At 39.9% G+C, this 23,709-nt stretch overlaps 1 protein-coding gene across 1 annotated transcript in view; it reads right to left on the bottom strand.

Moving 5' to 3' along the window:
- Positions 1-15,817, bottom strand: part of LOC116704587 (tenascin-like) — a 59,763-nt gene extending 43,946 nt beyond the window's left edge. Inside the window, 5 exon segments of the mRNA XM_032540173.1 lie at positions 1,590-1,802; positions 1,922-1,979; positions 3,610-3,786; positions 8,753-8,906; positions 15,730-15,817. Coding sequence (XP_032396064.1) covers positions 1,590-1,802; positions 1,922-1,979; positions 3,610-3,762 — 424 coding nt within the window. The 5' untranslated portion in view covers positions 3,763-3,786; positions 8,753-8,906; positions 15,730-15,817.
- Positions 15,818-23,709: the final 7,892 nt, after the last annotated feature.

Below are 23,709 nucleotides of genomic sequence, written 5' to 3' on the forward strand. Positions count from 1 at the left end.
ACGCAGACATACCCAACAAGTGGAGTGGAGTCAACAAGAGCACCAACACTCACGTGTATTTACACTCAGAGACACACGCATCCACACACACACACACACACATCACACACACACACACACACACTCACACACACACACAAAACACACACACACACACACACCACACACCACACACGCTTAGCTCATGTTCTGAGCGCTGCCGACAGGAGCACAGACACACACGTGTATACACCATATACACTCATGCACTCAGAGCACACACACACACACACACACACACACACACCACACACACACACACACACACACACACACACACACACTTAGCTCATGCTCTGAGCGCTGCCAGGTTGAAACGGGATCGGTCCTGAGGTCAGCTCCACTCTGAAGGAGGACGTGAGTCGACTAATCTGCCTGTACTTAAATTGACTTGCTCTTTGCACACAACACTACGGTACTTTGTTGCGTGGCGTAATTCCCGAGAGGCTGCCTCATATAAACTATATTTTATTATATTTTATTATATATATTTTATTATATATACTAGCACATTTGTTTCAGTGTCTAATAATAAAGTTGCTGGAGACCTCAAACCTCACATGGACACCCGAAAAACCGGATCTTCTTACACTGAAAAGGTTGTAACCTGTAGTAGCCTGTCTGAATTTTTTGGGGGGGGAATCACAATATGGCCACCCTAGGATATGTGATGTAATGGGTTAGGTCTGTTTGTGCCTCTCTTCATGGTTGATTCTCACATGCTTCAAATCATTCGTGTGACTTTTGCTTCACGTACGAGACCAGATCCGGTGCAAGGTCACCGTAAACCATCTCCCCCGGCACATTCTTTTGCTCCTTGGCAGGTGAGATGAATGGGATGTGTAACCTCGGGGTGAATGGTGTGCAGAGGGGAAGAAGCAGGTGGTCTCCTTTCTTTAGATTGTCTATCAGAAATGCTGAGTCATGTTCACAACGGGGTGCTCCTTACACTCTGGGATGTAAACCAAGTCTTGACCCTCAAACAGTCCTTTAAAGTTGTGGGGCCAGTATTTTGGCCCCACAAAGCTGTCAGGACCCCACAAGTATACTGAACTCCCGGTTAAACAACACACACACACACACACACAGGGAGATGTTATGCATGGTTTTACCTTTGCTCTCCTCGAATGTGTCTCACTATCTTTGTGGGGACCCGTCATTGACATAATGCGTTCTCGAGCCCCTTACCCCAACCTTAACCATCACATCTAAATGCCTAACCTTAACCTTTACCCTAACCGTAACCATAACAACTAAATGCCTAACCTTTACCCTAACCTTAACCCTTACCATAACCTAATTCTAACCCTAATCCTAAAACCAAGTCTTAACCCTTAAACAGCCCTTTAAAGTTGTGGGGTCCAGCATTTTGGCCCCACAAAGCTGTCAGGACCACACAAGTACACTGAACTCCCGGTGTATGGATCCCACAAATGTTAAACGACACACACACGCAAACGCACACGCACACGCACACGCACACACACACACACCCACACACACACACACACCACCCACACACCTGGAGATGATGTGGTGCGTGGTTTTACCTTTGCTCTCCTTGGAGGTGCAGCAGCCTCCCTCAGCTCCGCCACACTTCTCCCTGAGGGACGACACCTCCCTCTCCAGCCTCTCTAGGCGCTCACGCAGGGCGGCGAAGTCCGCCTCGCAACCACAAGACCCGGACCCTGAACCCGACGGGACCAGTTTGATCTTATGGGTCAGGATCAGAGGGGAGCCGGGGGTCAGGTCGATCTCTTTACCTGGGAGACAACATGTTGGGTTAAAACGGGGGCGACGCCCCTGCAGCCCAACCCATGATGACGCTGGAGGTAAAATGGCGTCGGTTTGAAGTGACAATAGTATTTTTTAGTTCTGTTACCTCCCCGGGTGACATCGGACGACTCCCCCTGAGTGACACAGCCTTCTGAGATAACCACCTGAAACCAAGATTATATCAAAGGTCAACTTTTACTGTTTCATTGTGTTATGTTTGCTGCATTTTGCCCTGGTGTTAAAAACGGACAAAAACTGGACATTTTTGTCCCGTTTTCTGACTTATTTTTAGTTTTCACTTACACCACCTTACTAGTTTTACACTACTTTTTGGAATATGTATATACATACATATATGTACAGTAAAGTATACACACTACAATGCATTAGACTCAATGAAATTTTATTTATATAGCGCTAAATCACAACAACAGTTATCTCATTGCGCTCAATGTTATTTAAAGAAACCCAACAGTTCCCACCAACTACCACTAGGTGCCAGAGGCAAGGAAACTCTTCCTTTAAGAGGCAGAAACCTGGAGCAGAACCATGGCTCAGGGTGGGTGGGTGGGGGGGGGGGGGGGGGGCATCTGCCTCGACCAGTCGGGGGTGAGAGAAAGAGAAAGAGAGAGAGAGACAGAAAGAGAGAGAGAGAGACATGGAGAATTGTAGCAGAGGACGTGGAGCAGGAACATGGAAGCACAAGACTCCAGGAAAGGGAAGAAGTCGAGTTAGGAACATGATTAATGGAATGAGGTTGCATACAGATAGAGAGAAAGAGGAAGAGATAGAAGAGGGGCGAGAGAGCACAAGACTCCGGGAAAGGGAAGAAGTCGAGTTAGTAACATGCATTAATGGGATGAGGTTGCATACAGATGGAGAAGAGGAGGAAGAGAGAGGAGAGGGGTGAGAGAGTACAAGACTCCGGGAAAGGGAAGAAGTCAAGTTAGTAACATACATTAATGGAATGAGGTTGCGTACAGATGGAGTGAAGGAGGAAGAGATAGAAGAGGGGCGAGAAAGCACAAGACTCCGGGAAAGGGAAGAAGTCGAGTTAGTAACATGCATTAATGGGATGAGGTTGCATACAGATAGAGAGAAAAAGGATGAGATAGAAGAGGGGCGAGAGAGCACAAGACTCCGGGAAAGGGAAGAAGTCGAGTTAGTAACATGCATTAATGGGATGAGGTTGCATACAGATGGAGAAGAGGAGGAAGAGATAGAAGAGGGGCGAGAGAGCACAAGACTCCGGGAAAGGGAAGAAGTCAAGTTAGTAACATGCATTAATGGAATGAGGTTGCATACAGATGGAGAAGAGGAGGAAGAGATAGAAGAGGGGCGAGAGAGCACAAGACTCCGGGAAAGGGAAGAAGTCAAGTTAGTAACATGCATTAATGGAATGAGGTTGCATACAGATAGAGAGAAAAAGGATGAGATAGAAGAGGGGCGAGAGAGCACAAGACTCCGGGAAAGGGAAGAAGTCGAGTTAGTAACATGCATTAATGGGATGAGGTTGCATACAGATGGAGAAGAGGAGGAAGAGATAGAAGAGGGGCGAGAGAGCACAAGACTCCGGGAAAGGGAAGAAGTCAAGTTAGTAACATGCATTAATGGAATGAGGTTGCATACAGATGGAGAGAAGGAGGAAGAGAGAGGTTTTCAGTGCATCATGGGAAGTCCCCCAGCAGTCTAGGCCTATAGCGGTGTAACTAAGGGATGGTTCAGGACTCTCCTTTCCTAGACTACACCACTGTTTCTGCGTACTTGTACCCGTTGCGCCCCCCTTTGACTCACCTTGATGGAGTCCTGCCTGGTGTCCCTGGGCGCCCTTTGACCCCTGACCTGTAACTGGCGGGAGGCCGACGGGGTCAAGAGGGCCGGAGCTGACGGGGTCATGAGGGCCGGAGAAGCCAGGACCAGAACCAGGACCAGGACGGAGGGAAACATCTCCGGGGTCCGAACGGGAAAAGTCTTCATCAGGTTCAAAAAAAAGAGGAAAAGAAGAAGAAATCTGAGCTGATTGAAGCTGTTTGTTTGGAGAAGTTGAACAGCGGTGGAAAGTAACTAAGTACTTTTACTCCAGTACTGTATTTAAGTACATATGTTGAGGTACTTGTACATTATTTTAGTCTTTTTCTTTTTGTGCCACTTTCTACTTCTACTGTATCACTTTTGTTGCTGTATTTGTCCCTTTTTTTCCAATGTTTGTCACTTTTTGACGTTTTCAACACTGCGTAACACTAACTTATTAACTTTAGTTTTACAGTTATTTTTAGAATTTATGGTCAATAAACCTCATTTATAGGAAATTTATAGGAGATGTTTGCTGCATCTATTTACCCTGGTGTTGTCAAAAACTGACAAAAACTGGACATTTTTGTCCCGTTTTCAGACTTTTTTTTTAGTTTTCACTAACACCACCTTACTAGTTTTACACTACTTTTTGGAATATGTATATACACACATATATATACAGTAAAGTACACCTAATGTTTGAGTTAGAAAAGCAGAAATTAGGAATTATTTAGACTAAAATTAAAGGAATGGATGTTGATGATAATCACAGACTGGAATATGTCAACTTTTACTCAATACTATTTCAAAACCACTTCACTTTGTTTTACAATGATATAAAATTGAATAAGAAAAAATTAATGAAAGTAGAGATTTGTACTTGGCAAAGAGCGTTGGAATCAATCATGTTATTTTGGGGAATTAAAAAGAACATTGATACAGGACAACATGGGGACAACATGAGGACAACTGGGGACAAAAATGAAGGGCAAATTAAGGAAACCCTGAGGACAAAAGGGAAAACAAATTTAGGACAAAAAAAGGGGGGCCAACATGGAGGACAACATAAGAAAAACAGAGGAAAAAGAGGGCAACATGAAACAACAGGGGGCAACATTAGGGCAACATGGAAACTTAGGGGAAAAAAAGAGGGCCAAAAATTAAAACATTAGGGACAACCCTGAAAGGGGAAAATGAGGACAAAATGGGGGGCAACATGAAAACCCAAAATGAGGACAAAAAGAGGACAAAAGAGGACAACATTTAAGAAAAACATGGGGACAACCAAGGGCCAAAAGGAAGGGCAAAGGGGAAAAAAAGGGGACAAAAATGAACCAAAATGAGGGGGAACATGAAGACAAAATGAGGGCAAATTTAGGACAACCTGAGGGCACCATGAGGACAACAGAGGTAAAAATGAAAACAAATAGGCAACATGAGGGCAACATGAGGATAAAAAAAATGAGGCCCAAAATGAGGACAAATGAGGAAAGCATGGGACAAAGAAAACAACATGAGGAAACCTGAGGACAAAATGAGGGTTTAAAATGAGGACAACATGGGGACAACATGAGACAAAAGAGGGGAACATGAAAAAAACCCTGAGGGGGAACATGAGGGGCAACAGAGGAAAACATGAGGACCAAAATGAAGCAACAAGGGGGGGGGCAACAGAGGGGGAAAATGAAGACAACTGAGGGGAAAAAGAGGGGAAAATGGAAAACAACATGAAGAAAAAAAGAAAAACCCCCCCTGAGGACAACCTGGGACAACCTGAGGGCAACTGAAAAACAACATGAGGGCAACCCTGAAGGGCAACTGAAAGGGGGAAAAATGAAGAAAACATGAGGACAACAAGGGAAAAAATGAAGAAACCTGAGGCAACATGAGGGCCCAAAATTAGGGGAAACAGGGAAGGGCAAAAAAGGACAACATGAGGCAACCTGAAGGGCAACATTTTAGGGGAAAAATTAGGGCAACATGAAAAACAACATGAAAAACATGAAGACAACATGGGACAAAAGGGGGACAAAAGAGGGGAACATAAGGGCAAAATTAGGACAAAAGGGAAAACATTATGGGAAAATGAAGACAACAAGGACAAAATAGGACAACAGGGAAAAAACCCTGAGGAAAACCCCCCAGGACAAAAGAGGAAAAACATGGGGGGCAAAAATGAAGACAACATTGGGACAAAAATGAGGAAAACATGAGGGGCCCTGAAGACAAATGAAAAAACATGAGGACAACAGAAAACAAAAATGAGGAAACATGAGGGAAAAATGGGCCCGCATGAGGACAACATGAAGACAAAAGAGGACAGCTGAGGACCGCATGAGGGTTTTAAAAAAAATTATTAAATTTATCAATACCGAAAACAATAAACCCCAAAAAAAAAGGAATGAGTTTTAATGTAAAATATTGTTTTAAATTTTGTTGTGTTTTTTTGTGTTTTTGGGGTATATTTTTTGTATATTTTTTTTATTTTTGTATATTGTTGTAATTGTGGTATGGGTTTTTTGGATTTGTTGTATTTTTTGGGATTTTGTTTTAGGTTGTTTTATTGGTTTTTTTTTTTGTTTTATTTGTTGTATTTTTTTTTTGATTTTTTTTTTTGTATATTTTTGTATGTTTTTGTATTTTGTTTTATATTTTTGTATGTTGTTGTTGTTGGTTTTATTTTTTTGTATTTGTTTTTTGTTGTTTTTTATTTTTTGTATATTGTTGTATTTTTTTGTATGTTGTTTTATATGTTTTTTTTGGGATTTTTTGTATTTTGTTTTTATTGGGTTTTAATTGTTGTATTTTTTGTTTTTTGTATTTGTTGTATTGGGTTTTTTGTTTATGTTTTTTATTTTTTTGATTTGGTTTTATTTGTTGTATTTTTTTTTTGTATTTGTTGTATTTTGTTGATGTTTTTGTATTGTTTTTTATTGTTTTTTATTGTTTTATTGTTGTTTGTTGTTTGGATTTTGTTGTATATTTTTTTATTTTGTTGTATGTTGGGTTTTTATATTGTTTTTATTTTGGGTTTTAAAATTTTTTTTTATTTTGTTGTTTTATTGTTGTATTTTTTTGTTGGTTTTTGGGGTTTTTTTTGGATATTGTTGTATATTGTTTTTATTTTTTTTGTATTTTTTTTGGTTTATTGTTGTATTTTGTTGTATAGTTTTTGTTTTTTGTTGTTTTTTTGTTGTTAATTTTTGTATGTTTTTGTATTTTGTTGTCTATTTTTTTTTTTGTGGTTTTTTTTGGGTTTTATTTTTTGTAAAATTGTTGTTATTGTTTTTATTTTGTTGTATTTTTTTTATTTTGGGTTTTATTTGTTTTTATTTTTGGGATTTGTTGGATTTGTGGGATTTGTTTTATTTTTTTTTGTATTTTGTTTTATTTGTTTTATTTTGTTTTTATTTTTTTTGTATTTGTTGTATGTTTTTGTATGTTTTTGTTAATTTTTTGTAATTTTTTGTATTTTGTTTTATTTGTGATTTTGTTGTATATTGTTGTATTTTGTTGTATTTTGTTTTATTTTTGTTTTTGTTGTATTTGTTTTATTTGTTGTTATTTTGTTATTGGTTGTATTTGTTGTTTTTGTTGTATATTTTTTTTAAATTTTTTTTTATTTTGTTGTAGATTTTGTAATTTTTGGGAAATTTTTGGGATATTGTTGGGATTTTTTTATTTTTTTGATATTGTTTTTTTGTTGTATTTGGGTTTTATATTTTTGTATTTTTTGTATTTTTTTGTAATTTTTTGATATTTTGTTATTGTTTTAAAAGTGTTTTTTTGTTGTATATTGTTGTTTTGTGGGATTTTTTGTTTTTGTTTTATTTGTTTTTTTTGTTTGGGATTTTTGTATTTTTGATGTTGTTTTTATTTGTTTTTTTTTGTTGTATTGTTGTTGTTGTTGTAATTTTTTTTGTATTTTTTGTATTTGGGTTTTTTTTTGTTTTTGTGTTTTTTTTTTCTTGCTTTTTGTTGTTGTGTTGTGGTTTTGTTTTTGTTTTTGTTGTTTTTGTTTTTGTGGGGCTTTGTTTTTTGTTGTTTTTTTTGTTGTTTTTTGTTTTTGTTGTTTTGTTTTTTAATTTTTTGTTTTTTTGTTTTTGGGGTTTTTGTGTTTTTTTGTTTCTTTTTTTTGTGGGCTTGTTGGGGGGGGTTTTTTTTTTTTTCGTATGTTTTTTTGTTGTTTGGTTTTCTTGTTTTGGGGTAATTGTGTTGGGTTTTTTTTGGGGGAATCATTGTATTGTTGAAATGGGGAGGTTTTGGAAGGGGTATCTTGGGTTATGTTGGGATTTTGTTGTTATCGGATTTTTTTTTAAAAAAGTTGGATGTTTTATATGTTTTGGGGGTTTTTGGGTTTTTTTAAATTTTTGTATATCATTTTAAAAGTTTTTTTTGGAAATTTTTTTTTGGGGATATTTTTGTATTGTTTTTTATTGTTGTTTTGTTGTATATGTTTTTGTTGGTATTTGTTTTTTTTGGTTATTTTTTGTATTGTTGTTTTAGATTATGTTTATTTTTTTGTATTGTGTAATTTTGATTTGTTATTGTGTGTTGTTTTATTTTGTTGGAATGTTTTTTATTTTATTGTGTATTTTGTTGTTTTTTGGGTTACTTGGATTTTTGGGGGGCTTTTTGTTTGGGGGGGTTTTGTTTTTTGTTTTTTGTTGTTTTTTTGTTTTGGGGTTTTGTTGGGATATTTTGAATTTTTGTTTTTCTGTATATGTTGATTTTGTATTTTTTTGGATTTTGTTATTGTTGTTTTGTTTATTTGTTTTTTGTTGTTATAGTTTATTAAAAACCGGAAAATTTTTTTTTGTTTTTTTTTTATTTTGGTTTTAAAAATTTTTTGTGAAAAGGGGCAGGGCGATACGCTGTACACTTTCCTCTCAAAAACCTTTTTTTTTTGGTTTTTTTTTGAATTTTTATTTTATTTGTAGTTTTCAATTTTTATTTCTTTTGCAACATTGTTGATTGTTCAAGATAAATTCATAAATAAAAAAAATAAAATGAAACAAATAAATCTCATTTATAGGAAATGGGGGGCTCTTTAGAGACAGTGAAGTAACGGCCAAAACTGCATAGCGCCCCTTTAGGTACTTTTAGTTGTAGCCGAGTATTTTTTACAGTGTGGTGATAGTACCTTTACTGGAGTAAAAGGATCTTTTTCTTCTTCTTCTTCTTCTTCTTCTTCTACTGGAGATGACGCTGATTGTTTCCACAGATGAACAGATCAGCAGCACTTGAAGTTGAGGTGAAAGAGATGTCCTCTGCACTCCAGGGATTCCCCCCCCCCTGTGGAACAAAAGACAGAAACACACATTAAAATCACATGAATCACATCCTGGTCACCGTTTTGGTTCCTAACGGTCAAAATAACAAGGTCATACATGAAAACGCCCTTGTTTTGCACTTTTGCAGATAATCTTATTTTGTCCTGTGTTCTGATTTTTATTTATTTTGATTTTTTCTTACTATTTTGAATATGTACATAGTTGCTCTCAGGAGTGTGCACCACGTCCCCCCCCCTCTTTTTTTTCACATTTTATATTTTATATATTTTATATTTCGTGTTGACACTGTACAGGGGTTGCTTCAATCTCGTTGCACAGGTACTGCACTTGTGTATAATGACAGCTAACCCTCATGTTGTCCTCATGTTGTCCTCATGTTGTCCTCATGTTGCCCCTCATGTTGTCCTCATGTTGCCCTCATGTTGTCCTCATGTTGTCCTTATGTTGCCCTCATGTTGTCTTCATGTTGTCCTCATGTTGCCCTCATGTTGTCCTCATGTTGCCCTCATGTTGTCCTCATGTTCCCCTCATGTTGTCCTCATGTTGCCCTCATGTTGTCCTCATGTTGTCCTTATGTTGCCCTCATGTTGTCTTCATGTTGTCCTCATGTTGCCCTCATGTTGTCCTCATGTTGCCCTCATGTTGTCTTCATGTTGTCCTCATGTTGTCCTCATGTTGTCCTCATGTTGCCCCTCATGTTGTCCTCATGTTGCCCTCATGTTGTCCTCATGTTTTCCTCATGTTGTCCTCATGTTGTCCTCATGTTGCCCTCATGTTGTCCTCATGTTGTCCTCATGTTGTCTTCATGTTGTCCTCATGTTGTCCTCATGTTGTCTTCATGTTGTCCTCATGTTGTCCTCATGTTGTCCTCATGTTGTCTCTCATGTTGTCCTCATGTTGTCCTCATGTTGTCTTCATGTTGTCCTCATGTTGTCCTCATGTTGTCCTCATGTTGTCTTCATGTTGTCCTCATGTTGTCTTCATGTTGTCCTCATGTTGTCCTCATGTTGTCCTCATGTTGTCCTCATGTGTCTTCATGTTGTCCTCATGTTGTCCCCATGTTGTCCTCATGTTGTCTTCATGTTGCCCTCATGTTGTCCTCATGTTCTCTTCATGTTGTCCTCATGTTTGCTTCATGTTTGCTTCATGTTGTCCTCATGTTGTCTTCATGTTGTCCTCATGTTGTTCCCCATTTTCCTCATGTTGTCCACATGTGTCCTCATGTTGTCCCCATGTTGTCTCATGTTGTCTTCATGTTGTCCTCACTTTGTCCTCATGTTGTCTTCATGTTGTCCTCTGTTTGTCTCATGTTGTCCTCATGTTGTCCTCATGTTGCCCTCATGTTGCCTCATGTTGTCTTCATGTTGCCCTCATGTTGTCTTCATGTTGTCTTCATGTTGTCCTCATGTTGTCTTCATGTTGTCCTCATGTTTGCTTCATGTTGTCCTCATGTTGTCTTCATGTTGTCCTCATGTTGTCCCCATGTTGTCCTCATGTTGTCCACATGTTGTCCTCATGTTGTCCCCATGTTGTCCTCATTTTGTCTTCATGTTGTCCTCATGTTGCCCTCATGTCATCCTCATGTTGTCCTCATGTTGTCCTCATGTTGTCCTATATCAATGTTCTTTTTAATTCCCCAAAATAACATGATTGATTCCACCCAATGCTCTTTGGGTACAAATGGGTACAAATACAAGTACAAATCTCTACTTTCATTAAGTTTGGGTCTTATTCAATTTTATAGCATTTGAAAACAAATGGAAGTGTTTTTGAAATAGTATTGAGTAAAAGTTGACATATTCCAGTCTGTGATTATCATCAACATCCATTCCTTTAATTTTAGTCTCAATAATTCCTAATTTCTGCTTTTCTAACTCAAACATTGGTCTAATTTCTATAAATGAGGTTTATTGACCATAAATTCCAAAAACAACTGTAAAGCTGAAAATAATAAGTTAGTGTTACGTAGTGTTGAAAACGTCAAAAAAGGGACAAACTTTGAAAAAAAAAGCATCAAAAGGGTAGAAAAAAGGGAAAAAAACGTAAAGAAGTTAAAAACATCGATAAAAAAGTGTCAACAAAAGTGTTGATTTTCAATTTTAACGGGAAGACGACACGAGGGTTAATGCTTTCTATTCTGATTTAATTGTGAATGAAATACAGAAGTACAAACAGTATGAAGAGTATGACGGGAAACATCAGAGTTCAAGGAGTTTTCACTGTTTCACCGTTTTGGCAAAAGTCCAAAAGCTAACCGGTAATCGTGTTAAATTAAAGGGACTTCAACATTACCCGAATAATTGTGATTAGGATTTATTTCCGTGATTCATACCCACCCTGACGTTTCACGTTCGCTCAGCAGATTCCACTTTGCTTAATTAGCAAAGCTGGGGCAATTAGCTGTTCACGAGCCCGTCGGTGTGGCGGGTCGGGCAATAAACATTTTAACGATCTAGGCGCACGGCGTGAAGCGCTGCGTGTCCAAATCCACTTTTAACAGTTTAACTGCAGGAAAACAGAGTCTGTGCGTCGGGCATACGGTTCAAAAGGGTTGTACGCCCAGAATGCACCTGAACACACCTCCCTGTAACACCAGCACGCCCAGAATGCACCTGAACACACCTCCCTGTAACACCAGCACGCCCAGAATGCACCTGAACACACCTCCCTGTAAGACCAGCACGCCCAGAATGCACCTGAACACACCTCCCTGTAAAAACAGCATGCCCAGAATGCACCTGAACACACCTCCCTGTAAGACCAGCATGCCCAGAATACACCTGAACACACCTCCCTGTAACACCAGCACGCCCAGAATGCACCTGAACACACCTCCCTGTAAGACCAGCACACCCGGAATGCACCTGAACACACCTCCCTGTAAGACCAGCACGCCCAGAATGCCCTGAACACACCTCCCTGTAAGACCAGCACACCCAGAATGCACCTGAACACACCTCTCTGTAAGACCAGCACGCCCAGAATGCACCTGAACACACCTCCCTGTAAAAACAGCATGCCCAGAATGCACCTGAACACACCTCCCTGTAAGACCAGCACGCCCAGAATGCACCTGAACACACCTCCCTGTAAGACCAGCACGCCCAGATTGCACCTGAACACACCTCCCTGTAAGACCAGCACGCCCAGAATGCACCTGAACACACCTCCCTGTAACACCAGCACGCCCAGAATGCACCTGAACACACCTCCCTGTAAGACCAGTATGCCCAGAATGCACCTGAACACACCTCCCTGTAAAAACAGCATGCCCAGAATGCACCTGAACACACCTCCCTGTAAGACCAGCATGCCCAGAATGCACCTGAACACACCTCCCTGTAAGACCAGCACGCCCAGAATGCACCTGAACACACCTCCCTGTAAGACCAGCACGCCCAGAATGCACCTGAACACACCTCCTTGTAAGACCAGCACGCCCAGAATGCACCTGAACACACCTCCCTGTAAGACCAGCACACCCAGAATATGTCAGTCTTAGACTAACAAAGACACTTGTGTCGGGCTTTTGCCCTGTGTAAAATTAAGCCCTCTAGGGTTTTATTCCAAATTTCTTTTGATATTTTTGGGCTTTTTTCAACACATGCATACATGCCCTGGGACCACCCTGGATAGACGGAGATCTCCCCCAACGTTGAACCCAAAGTTGCGCCCTTGGGTTCTGCACACATGTATTTCCTCTGCAGCTAATTTGACTTAACCCCGACACAGAGAGAGTTCAGCATCTGCAGTTTTTATCGCACGTCTCTGTCTGGACTCCATCTCTACCGACTTCAACATTAGCTTGTAAATACCTGCTGGCCGCTGACGGCTGCTGCAGCTGCTCTCCGCACCCAGAAACCACGGGGGTTGGGGGGGTTCCCATATTAGAGACTCTTCACCTCTGGATTTCACTCCTCTTGTTCACACAGAGCTTCAGAAGCCAAAATGAACTCCTCCCGCGTGACGCGTTCAAACACAAACTTCTCTCGATAAGACTAAGAGCAGCTGATACCTGGAGGCAAGGGCGGGGCCAACAGGGGGGGGGGGGGGACATGTCCCCCAGAACTGTCCATGTCTGAGCCCTCTGTCCCCCACATTTCAACACATCTGAGTTGATTTGAAAGCACCATAAGTGTGCACATTACTCAGGTTGCTTCAGTTGACGGATAGACTCATATAAATATTGGTGATGATAAAATAATATACAATAAATGAATATAATATATACTCATTTAAATATGCAGTAATTCAGATTAGTGTATTGGGTGGAATAGTGACATTATATTTATATATATATATATATATATATATATATACTACAGACAGAACAGGTGTGTATTGGTTGTGTTGTGTGTATTGGCTGTGTTGTGTGTATTTGGTTGTTTTGTGTGTATTTGGTTGTGTGTGTGAATTGGTTGTGTTGTGTGTATTGGTTGTGTTGTTTGTATTTGGTTGTGTTGTGTGTAATTGGTTGTGTTGTGTGTATTGTTGTGTTGAGTGTGATTGGATGTGTTTTGTGTGATTGGTTGAGTTGTGTGTATTTGGTTGTGTTGTGTGTATTTGGTTGTGTTGTGTGTATTTGGTTGAGTTGTGTGTATTTGGTTGTGTTGTGTGTATTAGTTGTGTTGTGTGTATTGGGTTGTGTTGTGTGTATTGAGTTGGGTTGTGTGTATTTGGTTGTGTTGTGTGTGATTGGCTGTGTTGTGTGTTTTGGTTGTGTTGTGTGTATGTTGTTGTGTTGTGTGTATTTGGTTGTGTTGGTGTGTTGGCTGTGTTGTGTGTATTGGTTGTGTTGGGTTGTGTTGTATGTATTGGGTTGTGTTGTGTGTATTGGTTGTGTTGTGTGTATTGGTTGTGTTGGGTGTATTGGTTGTGTTGTGTGTGTATTTGGTTGTGTTGTGTGTATTTGGTTGTGTTGTGTGTTGTTTCAATATGGATGGTTGTTTGTAACTATTATTAGTTGTTGTGATTTTTTTAGTTGTTAAGATTTATTAAGGTTTTATAACAGCTTATATTAAGTTTTTATAGCATCTTATATTAAGTTTATATAACAGATTATATTAAGGTTTTATAACAGCTTACATTAAGTTTATATAACAGCTAATATTAAGTTTTTATAGCATCTTATATTAAGTTTATATAACAGCTCATATTAAGTTTTTTATAACAGGTTATATTAAGTTTATATAACAGCTTACATTAAGTTTTTATAACAGCTAATATTAAGTTTTATAGCAGCTTATATTAAGTATTTAAAACCGCTTATAACAAGTTATATAACAGCTTATACTAAGTTTTTATAACAGCTTAAATTAGGTTTTTATAACAGCTTATACTAAGTATTTATAACGGCTAATATTAAGTTTTTAACGGCTAAATTCAAGTTTTTCTAACATCTAATATGAAGTTTTCATAACAGCTTATATTAAGTTTTTATAACAACTTATATTACATTTTTATAACAGCTTATATCAAGTTTTTATAGCCGCTTATAACAAGTTTTATAACAGCTTATATTAAGTTTTAATAAAAGCTTAAATTAGGTTTTTATAACACTTATATTATTTAAACGATATATTGTTTTATAACAGCTTATATCAAGTTTTATTAACCGCTTATTTTAAGTTTAAAACAAATGTTTTTTTGTTGACACAGGATGAAGATTAAAAATTAAAAATGTGTTTTACAGTGTATTTTTATAACAGATTATTGTTGCGTAGTTTCACTCTACTTTTCTTCGTCTAATTTATATCTAATATTCTGAATATTTCAGTAATTTTTGGGATTTTAAGTACTTGTATCAGTATGTAGCTGTTATAAAAACTCGATATAAGCTGTTGTAAAAACTTATATTAGCTGTTATAAATACTTAATATAAGTTGTTATAAAAACTTAATATAAGTTGTTATAAAAACTTCATATTAGCTGTTTAAATACTTAATATAAGCTGTTATAAAACTCAATATTAGCTGTTATAAAAAATAATATAAGCAGTTATAAAACTTAATATAAGCTGTTATAAAACTCAATATTAGCTGTTATAAAAACTAATATAAGCAGTTAAAAACTTAATAAAAGCTTTTAAAAAATCAATTAATTTTGTAAAAAAAACTTAATATAGTTTTAAAAACTTAATTAATTTTTTATAAAAACTTTATTAGATTTTTAAAAAAACCCTTTTTTTTTTTAATAAGGGAAAAATTTTTTTTGTACCCTAACTTTTTCATTCTGGCCAAAATCCAAAGATTTTGAAACTTCATAATTTCATGCAACCATTCATTTAGTTGTCCCAAAAGATTTTTTCTGGTTACTTATTGAATATCTTAACTAAATAATTTATAATTATTTAATTTTTTGAAAAAAAGAAAAGGGGCATTTAAGAAAGAAAACTATGAACTTTAACATTTTAGCTTTATTTAAACGTTACATTTTTGATTCCCCACCTTTACATATTTAAATTTTTTCTTTTACTTTTTCTATTATTTTTTCATGTAATTTTTATCTATATTTTTCCTTTTATTAATTTAAATTTTATTCTTCTTTGTGACTGATTTGGGGCTGTGACCCGAAATTTCCATTTTTCTTTGGGGTCAAAAAAATCATCCTAAAAACTGATAAAAAATCTGAAAAAAACATTATTTAATATTACTGAAAGCATGACAATAAAAACAGTGAAACAAACCAACAAACATTCCAAAAAACCTTTCAGCCCCAAAATGATCACTTTGCAAATGAATTTACCCCTGGCGTACATAAATAAATGCACTTTTTTAATATCGAGTGAAAAAATGGACTTTTTTAAAAATTTTAGGGAGCATCTTATGCTGCAAGCTGAGTATTTTTCTCTTCTTCTCCTCTCTTTTCCCCTCTCCCCTCTCTCTGGAAGATTTCATCGCTGACCGCAGCGAGAGCCCGGGACAGAAAGGAGAGAGGAGAGAGAAGAGAAGGAAAAAGAAAAAGGAGAGGAGAAGTTGTAAAATTTTCTATCTTGAAAAATTTTCCTCCCTCTCCTCCTCCCCCCCCCCTTCTTTCCCCTTATTAATTCTTGTGCTTTACAGGCCCCTGCAGGCGGAGGACTCGCGTGGAAAAATCTGTTTTTACATTTTTTTTTGGGGAAACCCGGGGGGGCTTAAAGCCCCCTCTGTCCTGGGCTACTCCAGGGGGAAAAATGTAACTAAGATTCTACTCCAGAGTACTTAAGTACATTTTTAAAGGGGCACTTGTACATTTTTTCTTTCATCCACTTTCTATTTTTAAACTCCGCTACATTTCAGAGAAAAATATTCTATTTTTTTACTCCCAAAATTCTTGGTACGTTTTGCTACTTTACCTTAAGATGGGTGATAGAAATAAATTTACTGTCCCCCAAAAAAAAGGAAATTATAGGTACGCACAAAATCATCACACATCACAGAATTAAAAATAAATGAAAAACCAGGAAAAAATAATGTACATAATGCAAATTTCAGATATAATAATGGAATTGTGGCATGAGACCCTTCCACAAAAAAATGTAGTTTTGAACGAGTTTTTATTACAATGAAAATAGCCAAAAATGTAACAATACGATAAAGAAGGGACAATTTACCCCAATGCATTCCTTTATTCCCCGGCCAGTGTCGCGAGGGGGGTTGTTCGTCTGCTATTCCAGATAAAAGAAAAAACTCTGCGTTTTAAAGTGTCCTGTGTGCTTGCTCAATGGAAGTAAGCCGTCAGGGTGCCGGCTCCGGATTTCACCGGGTGATTATTCACTCACCGCTTCGGGATTTAAAAAGAATGAAAAAAAAACGGGGGAAAATTTTTTGGGGGTTTTTGTTTCCCCGGGGAGAACAACTCAGACCGTCGGGTGCACTGGCCTCCCTGGCACTAATCACGGGGCGCGCTTCGTTGCTTGAACCTTTTCCACAGAGCTGGAGAGGGGCGGCAAAGCGGGGGGGAGAAAACAACTCTGGTTTTCCCGGGATTCTTTAACCCAAACGCTTTGCAAGCGCCCGGGAAACCACTGCCGCTGCAGGAAATTTGGGAGGGGGTTATTCGTCAACGCAGCGGGCCGGGGTTCAACTCCGACCTGCGGCCCTTTGTTGTATGTCATTCCCCCCCCGTCACTGCCCAGTGTGAGGAGAGCACAGATTTGAGTCGTGCATGCGTCACTTTGTGATGAGTAGTTAGCATCTATGGTTAGCATATAAGATGCTAACGAGAGACTTCTGTAATGTCAATACAGTAAAAGTGGACCTACTTAACCAAGTCGGCTACCAATTAGCATCAAACACAACTGCTGTCAGTTGAATGGTGTTTTGAGCTAACGTTAGCATCCAAACAACCATAGACAGCTTCAATGTTTTTGAACTGACTGCTAGCTTAGCTACAAGCTAGCAGTCAAACACAACAAAGGCTGTCAGTTGAATGGTGTTTCGAGCTAACGTTAGCATCCAAACAACCATAGATAGCTAAAGCGTTTTTAAAATGATTCCCATCTTCTGTTATTGTTTGTAATGAGAAAATGTTATTTCATCGATTTCATTAATTTCAGTATGACAGTTATGTCGTAAACCGTTTAAATCTGAGCATGCACGTCATCTCAATAATTCCTAATTTCTGCTTTTCTAACTTAAACATTAGGTATAATTTCCTATAAATGAGGTTTATTGATCATATATTCCAAAAATAACTGTAAAACTAAAGTTAATAAGTTAGTGTTACGTAGTTTACGTATTTACATTGAAAAAAGTGTCAAAAGTGTTGCAAAATGGGACAAAAACTTTCGATCGAATTTGTCAATTAAAAGCCTCAACAAAAGTGTTAATTTTCAATTTTGACGGTAAAGACAACGCAAGTCATCAGAGAAACAAGCTGAGTAAAAGTCAGCAGTAACTTAGTCCCTCATAGCCAGACCCTCCTCCACAGCGCTGTGGAGGAGGGTCTGGATAGTTCACACAGCATTCCTGGATGGGAGAAACACGAGCTCTGCTATATTGGCATTTCGTGGTCCGTCGTTGGCATGGCAACACATTGAGGGCATCTCAGTGGCTGTCTTTGCTGCCAGAGAAAACTATGGGTCACACCTCTGACATGTTGGGGGGTCCCCCCCCCCCCCCGGACACAGATCAAAAGCTATCGTACAAATGAGAATCACTCACAGAAATACAATTAATCAGCTTTGTATTGTCTCATCCTGGTCTAAGACAGCAGGGGGGTGGAGACAGAGGGCTACTTCCTGTTGTGAAGCAATAGGCTTCTTTCTATATGTTGAATGCCAGACGTGACCGGATCAATTCTTCAGAGTCAGAGGGACGGGGGCGGGGGGGGTGGGGGGGGCGGTTTGACCTCTTCACCGAGACCAATAATGCATATTTTCCTAACCTGGCTGCATCACACATAATACACAGAAATACATTGTTTTCAAAACATGGTTTTTAAGTTTTTATAACTCTACTAAGCCAATCACAGTTGTCTTGGCCGGTGCTAGGAGCCGGACGGAGCCACGGTGCCGCTGACTCAACAGAAAACTCTGATTGGACAGATAGTCTAGCTAGCTAGTCTGGATTTACCCTGCAGAGACCTGAGGACCAGGTAACCATAGTCCTCAGATTGGACAGATAGTCTAGCTAGCTGTCTGGATTTACCCTGCAGAGACCTGAGGACCAGGAACATAGTCCTCAGATTGGACAGATAGTCTAGCTAGCTGTCTGGATTTACCCTGACAGAGATCTGAGGACCAGGTAACCACAGTCCTCAGATTGGACAGATAGTCTAGCTAGCTGTCTGGATTTACCCTGCAGAGGACCTGAGGACCAGGTAACCATAGTCCTCAGATTGGACAGATAGTCTAGCTAGCTGTCTGGATTTACCCTGCAGAGACCTGAGGACCAGGTAACCATAGTCTCAGATTGGACAGATAGTCTAGCTAGCTGTCTGGATTTACCCTGCAGAGACCTGAGGACCAGGTAACCATAGTCCTCAGATTGGACAGATAGTCTAGCTAGCTGTCTGGATTACCGAGACTGAACAGGAACTAGTCTAGATTGGAAGATAGTCTAGCTACTGTCTGGATTACCCGCAGACCTGAGGACCAGGTAACCACAGTCCTCAGATTGGAACAGATAGTCTAGCCTAGCTGTCTGGATTTACCCTGCAGAGACCTGAGGACCAGGTAACCATAGTCCTCGATTGGACAGATAGTCTAGCTAGCTGTCTGGATTTACCCTGCAGAGACCTGAGGACAAGGTAACCATAGTCCTCAGATTGGACAGATAGTCTAGCTAGCTGTCTGGATTCACCCTGCAGAGACCTGAGGACCAGGTAACCATAGTCCTCAGATTGGACAGATAGTCTAGCTAGCTGTCTGGATTTACCCTGCAGAGACTGAGGACCAGGTAACATAGTCCTCAGATGGACAGATAGTCTAGCTAGCTGTCTGGATTACCCTGCAGAGACCTGAGGACCAGGTAACCATAGTCCTCAGATTGGACAGATAGTCTAGCTAGCTGTCTGGATTTACCTGCAGAGACTGAGGACCAGGTAACCATAGTCCTCAGATTGGACAGATAGTCTAGCTAGCTGTCTGGATTTACCCTGCAGAGACCTGAGGACCAGGTAACCACAGTCCTCAGAAATCAGCCGCAGGTTAGAGCGCCGACACAAAGAAAGAGGACGGGGACGGACAATCGAAAAGGCAATGAAAGGAGGCAAAAAGGCGATAAAAATGCAACGTTGCCTTTTTGTAGTTTTTTTGTTGCCCTTTCTGTCGCCTTTTCGTCGCCTTTTCGTTGCATTGTTTTTCAACGCAGCTCACTATGTTTTGGCCTATCTCAAATATAGGTCTTCTTTTCTTGTCCTTTCGTAGGATTTAAACAAATGCCGTCACTTCATTAATAAGTATTTTGTGTGTTGATGAACATTGTCATTGTTGCTCCTGCCCAAGTATCCAATTTTCTATTTGTCGGCTTTTCGTAGTTTTTTTGTCGCTTTGTCGCCTTTTCGTAGTTTTTTTGTTGCCTTTCTGTCGCCTTTTCGTCGCCTTGTTTTTCAACGCAGCTCACCGCAGTATGTTTTGGCCTATCTCAAATATTTGTGGCTGCATGCATAAAAAAACTAAAATAATAATAAAAATGAACCAAAAGACAAGTTATTGTTTTTATCAATCTGGCATTTGCCCAAATTCCAGATGGCCAGTCCGTCTTTGGTAATGCGAACAATACAATAACAACAGGGTCTTAAAAGTAAAAAAATGAAGACTTTTATTTAATATTCAACAAGTTTCTAATTTTGTTTACAAAGGTCTTCTTTTCTTGTCCTTTGGTGGGATTTAACTGAATGCCGTCACTTTATTAATAAACATTTTGTGTGTTGATGAACACTGATTGTCCCTTTTTGCTCCTGCCCAAGCATCCACTTTTTTAAAAGATTTTTAAGAATCCACCCCGAGATTGCAGATGTTTGCAGAGCAGCCAGGTGCAGCAGCAGAATGCAAAGACTCGGAGAGTAAGGAATGCAGCGTGGCGTGCCAGCTACCGTCTCCTGGTTCCCGGGGGAGCACCAAAACGCTTTGCCCTCCGGAGGGTCTGTCAGGCTTTAGGGTCGACCCGTAAATCTCATTGTAGAGTTGATCGGCCTCTGACCCAGGATCAGTGAGCCTGAAACCAGTCTGCATCTCACAGCCCCCCCCTGACAGGAACCTGGGAAACCGTTCTCCCAATAACCATCAGCTCAGGGAGAGACCGGGATCAAACCGCCGGCCCTGGTGTCTGGAGCACCCCGGCCCCGTTTTTAACCCCCACCAACCCCACTCAAAGATTAATTAAAGCAATGCACTGTTGGTTGTAATGGGGTTTATCATGGTCTCCCCTAGCTGTAGATAGGTGGGCCAACACATATTTGGTCTTGGTGCATGCACTGTTTTAGTCTGGTGCGACACCGGCAGCACCGGCGCTAGTTAGCTTAGCATAGTGAATGGAATCCTATGTTGCCGGTTAGCATGTTCTGAGTAAAAGTGAGTCAACAAAAAAACAACCTACTAACTTCTTGTGGCCTGCGTAGTCACAACGAGTACAAATAACAATGCATGTTAAGACTTGATGACTTCCTGGGCAGATACTGACTTGGGACTATTTTGCGTGGAAGCACAGCCGAAGCACTGCTACATGGGAGCAGAGATCAGGCAATCAAAAATCACTTTCTCTGGGATTTAGGGGGTTATTTTGTGTCTCTGGTGCTTCCACACACATACAAACCTCAAATCAATATTATTTTGAGTGAGATCCGGTTTCTGAATGTCCTCTGATCCGGTTTCTGAGTGTCCTCTGTCTTCAGTCTCCAGGTGAGCTGTCCAACATCTGCACGTTTTTTTTACGTCACTAGAGACGAGGTGGCTAACCGTAGCATGCTAGCTCGTTCTCAATGGAAAACACTGCTACAACACCCACTAGTTGACCATAATCTCCAAAAGAACTACTTCATGTCCCTGTTCTACTTCCTGTCCTTAGTGTACTTCCTGTCCCTGTTGTGCAGGTATTCCACAAGTGTCCCTGGTCTAGAAGAAGTCTCCCAGCTGATCCTGCCTTGGACCGACCAAAGTGGAGAAAGTGTTATCAGCTGATGGATCTCACCGAGCTAGGCAGTGAGTCCCAAAAAAGATAGGTGAAGTGAGATGTCACTTGGAGTAAAAAAGGAGATGTCTCACTCTGGAAAAAATAGTGAGAGTCTCAACCGTAGATAAAACTAGTGAAAATGTCTCACTTGTAGATAAAACTAGTAGAGTTCACTCTGAGAATAAAACTAGTGAGATGTCTCAAACTGTAATAAAACAGTGAGTGTCTCACCTTTTGTGAGACATTGGAAAACAGAGACTAAACAACACAGGGGGAAAACAGATCTGCAGCAAGGCATTTAAACAAAAAATTGTGTTTGTGGACCCAAAAAACCATGGAAATATTCTGGGCCAACTCACCCTACAATTATGAACCGAAAAAGAGCGATCATGGGCTCTTAAAAAGAAAATGAATAGTAATGAAAAACAACGTTCGGTGGCGGAACCAGTACCCTGTCACCTTTACATCTGAAGGTCTCCTAGCAGCTTCCCCAGAGCATGGAGTGAGATGTTTACGTCTGTGGGAAGACTCCTGCATGCTCCTCTGGCCTCAGAGAACCAATCAGCACTGCTGACTTTAACCAGCGAGCTCTGAAGCCCTTTCAGTCCGCCCCCGTCGCCTCAGCAACAGGACGGTTTCTAAGGAAACGCTGAGATGACTGAAATGCCTCCGACACCAGGACCACGTGCACGGGGAAGCCAAGCCTAATTGCACCATGTGTGCTTCTCCACCCGAGCCAGTAACGAGAGCATGGACGTTGTAAAGCTGCAAAACGCTAATTGACGTTGACACTTACGTCTCGATTGCCCCGTCAATCACCGTGACGGGTGTATGTTTGGGGGGGCGGGGGGGGACAGCCTCTTCCACCGGGGGCCGTTTGTTTCGGTTCTTTCCGACGGTCGTTCAGTCGGTTTGTTGAAATGGAAAACGTGCGAGGCGACGAGCGTCTCTGGTTTCACTCAGACAAACAGATGCCCCGCGTGACGGCATGTCCAACTCCAGGCGTTTAACCCTCATGTTGTCTTCATGTTGTCCTCATGTTGTCCTCATGTTGTCCTCATGTTACCCTCATGTTACCCTCATGTTAACCCTCATGTTGTCCTCATGTTGCCCTCATGTTGTCTTCATGTTACCCTCATGTTAACCCTCATGTTGTCCTCATGTTACCCTCATGTTACCCTCATGTTAACCCTCATGTTGTCCTCATGTTGCCCTCATGTTACCCTCATGTTGTCCTCATGTTACCCTCATGTTGTCCTCATGTTGTCCTCATGTTGTCCTCATGTTGTCCTCATGTTACCCTCATGTTACCCTCATGTTGTCCTCATGTTGTCCTCATGTTGTCCTCATGTTGTCCTCATGTTGCCCTCATGTTACCCTCATGTTGTCCTCATGTTGTCCTCATGTTGTCCTCGGGTCAGATTGACCCGTTTTCCTATATCAGTCTTCTTTATAAATACCCAAAATGATGAATTCTATCAGTTCAGGTTAAACTGAACAAATAAAAACACCAAAGACTTTCTTTTATTCTCCAGTTTGAAAGTCGGTTTTAATGAAAAAAAAGCATTTCGACGCCTTCTCGACCCCTTTTCGCCGCCTTTTTCGCTGCCTTTTTGTCGCCTTTTTGTCGCCTTTTTGTCGCCTTTTTGTCGCCTTTTCTGCCGCCTTTTTGTCGCCTTTTTGTCGCCTTTTTGTTGCCTTTCGCCGCCTTTTTGTCGCCTTTTTGTTGCCTTTCGACGCCTTTTCACTGCCTTTTTGTTGCTTTTTCGACACCTTTTCGACCCTTTTTGTCGCCTTTTTGACGCCTTTTTGACGCCTTTTTGTCGCCTTTTTGACACCTTTTTGTCGCCTTTTTGTCTTTACGTAATGACTTGGTATCGGATCGATGAATTAACCCTCGTGTTGTCCTCATGTTGTCCTCATGTTGTCCCATGTTGTCCCCATGTTGTTTTCATGTTGTCCTCATGGTGTCCTCATGTTGTCCTATATCAATGTTCTTTTTAATTCCCCAAAATAACATGATTGATTCCAACGCTCTTTGCCAAGTACAAATCTCTACTTTCATTAATTTTGGGTCTTATTCTATTTTATAGCATTGTAAAACAAAGTGAAGTGTTGTTGAAATAGTATTGAGTAAAAGTTGACATATTCCAGTCTGTGATTATCATCAACATCCATTCCTTTCATTTTAGTCTCAATAATTCCTAATTTCT

The sequence above is a fragment of the Etheostoma spectabile genome, chromosome 16, assembly GCF_008692095.1.
Source record: "Etheostoma spectabile isolate EspeVRDwgs_2016 chromosome 16, UIUC_Espe_1.0, whole genome shotgun sequence".
NCBI lineage: Eukaryota > Metazoa > Chordata > Actinopteri > Perciformes > Percidae > Etheostoma > Etheostoma spectabile.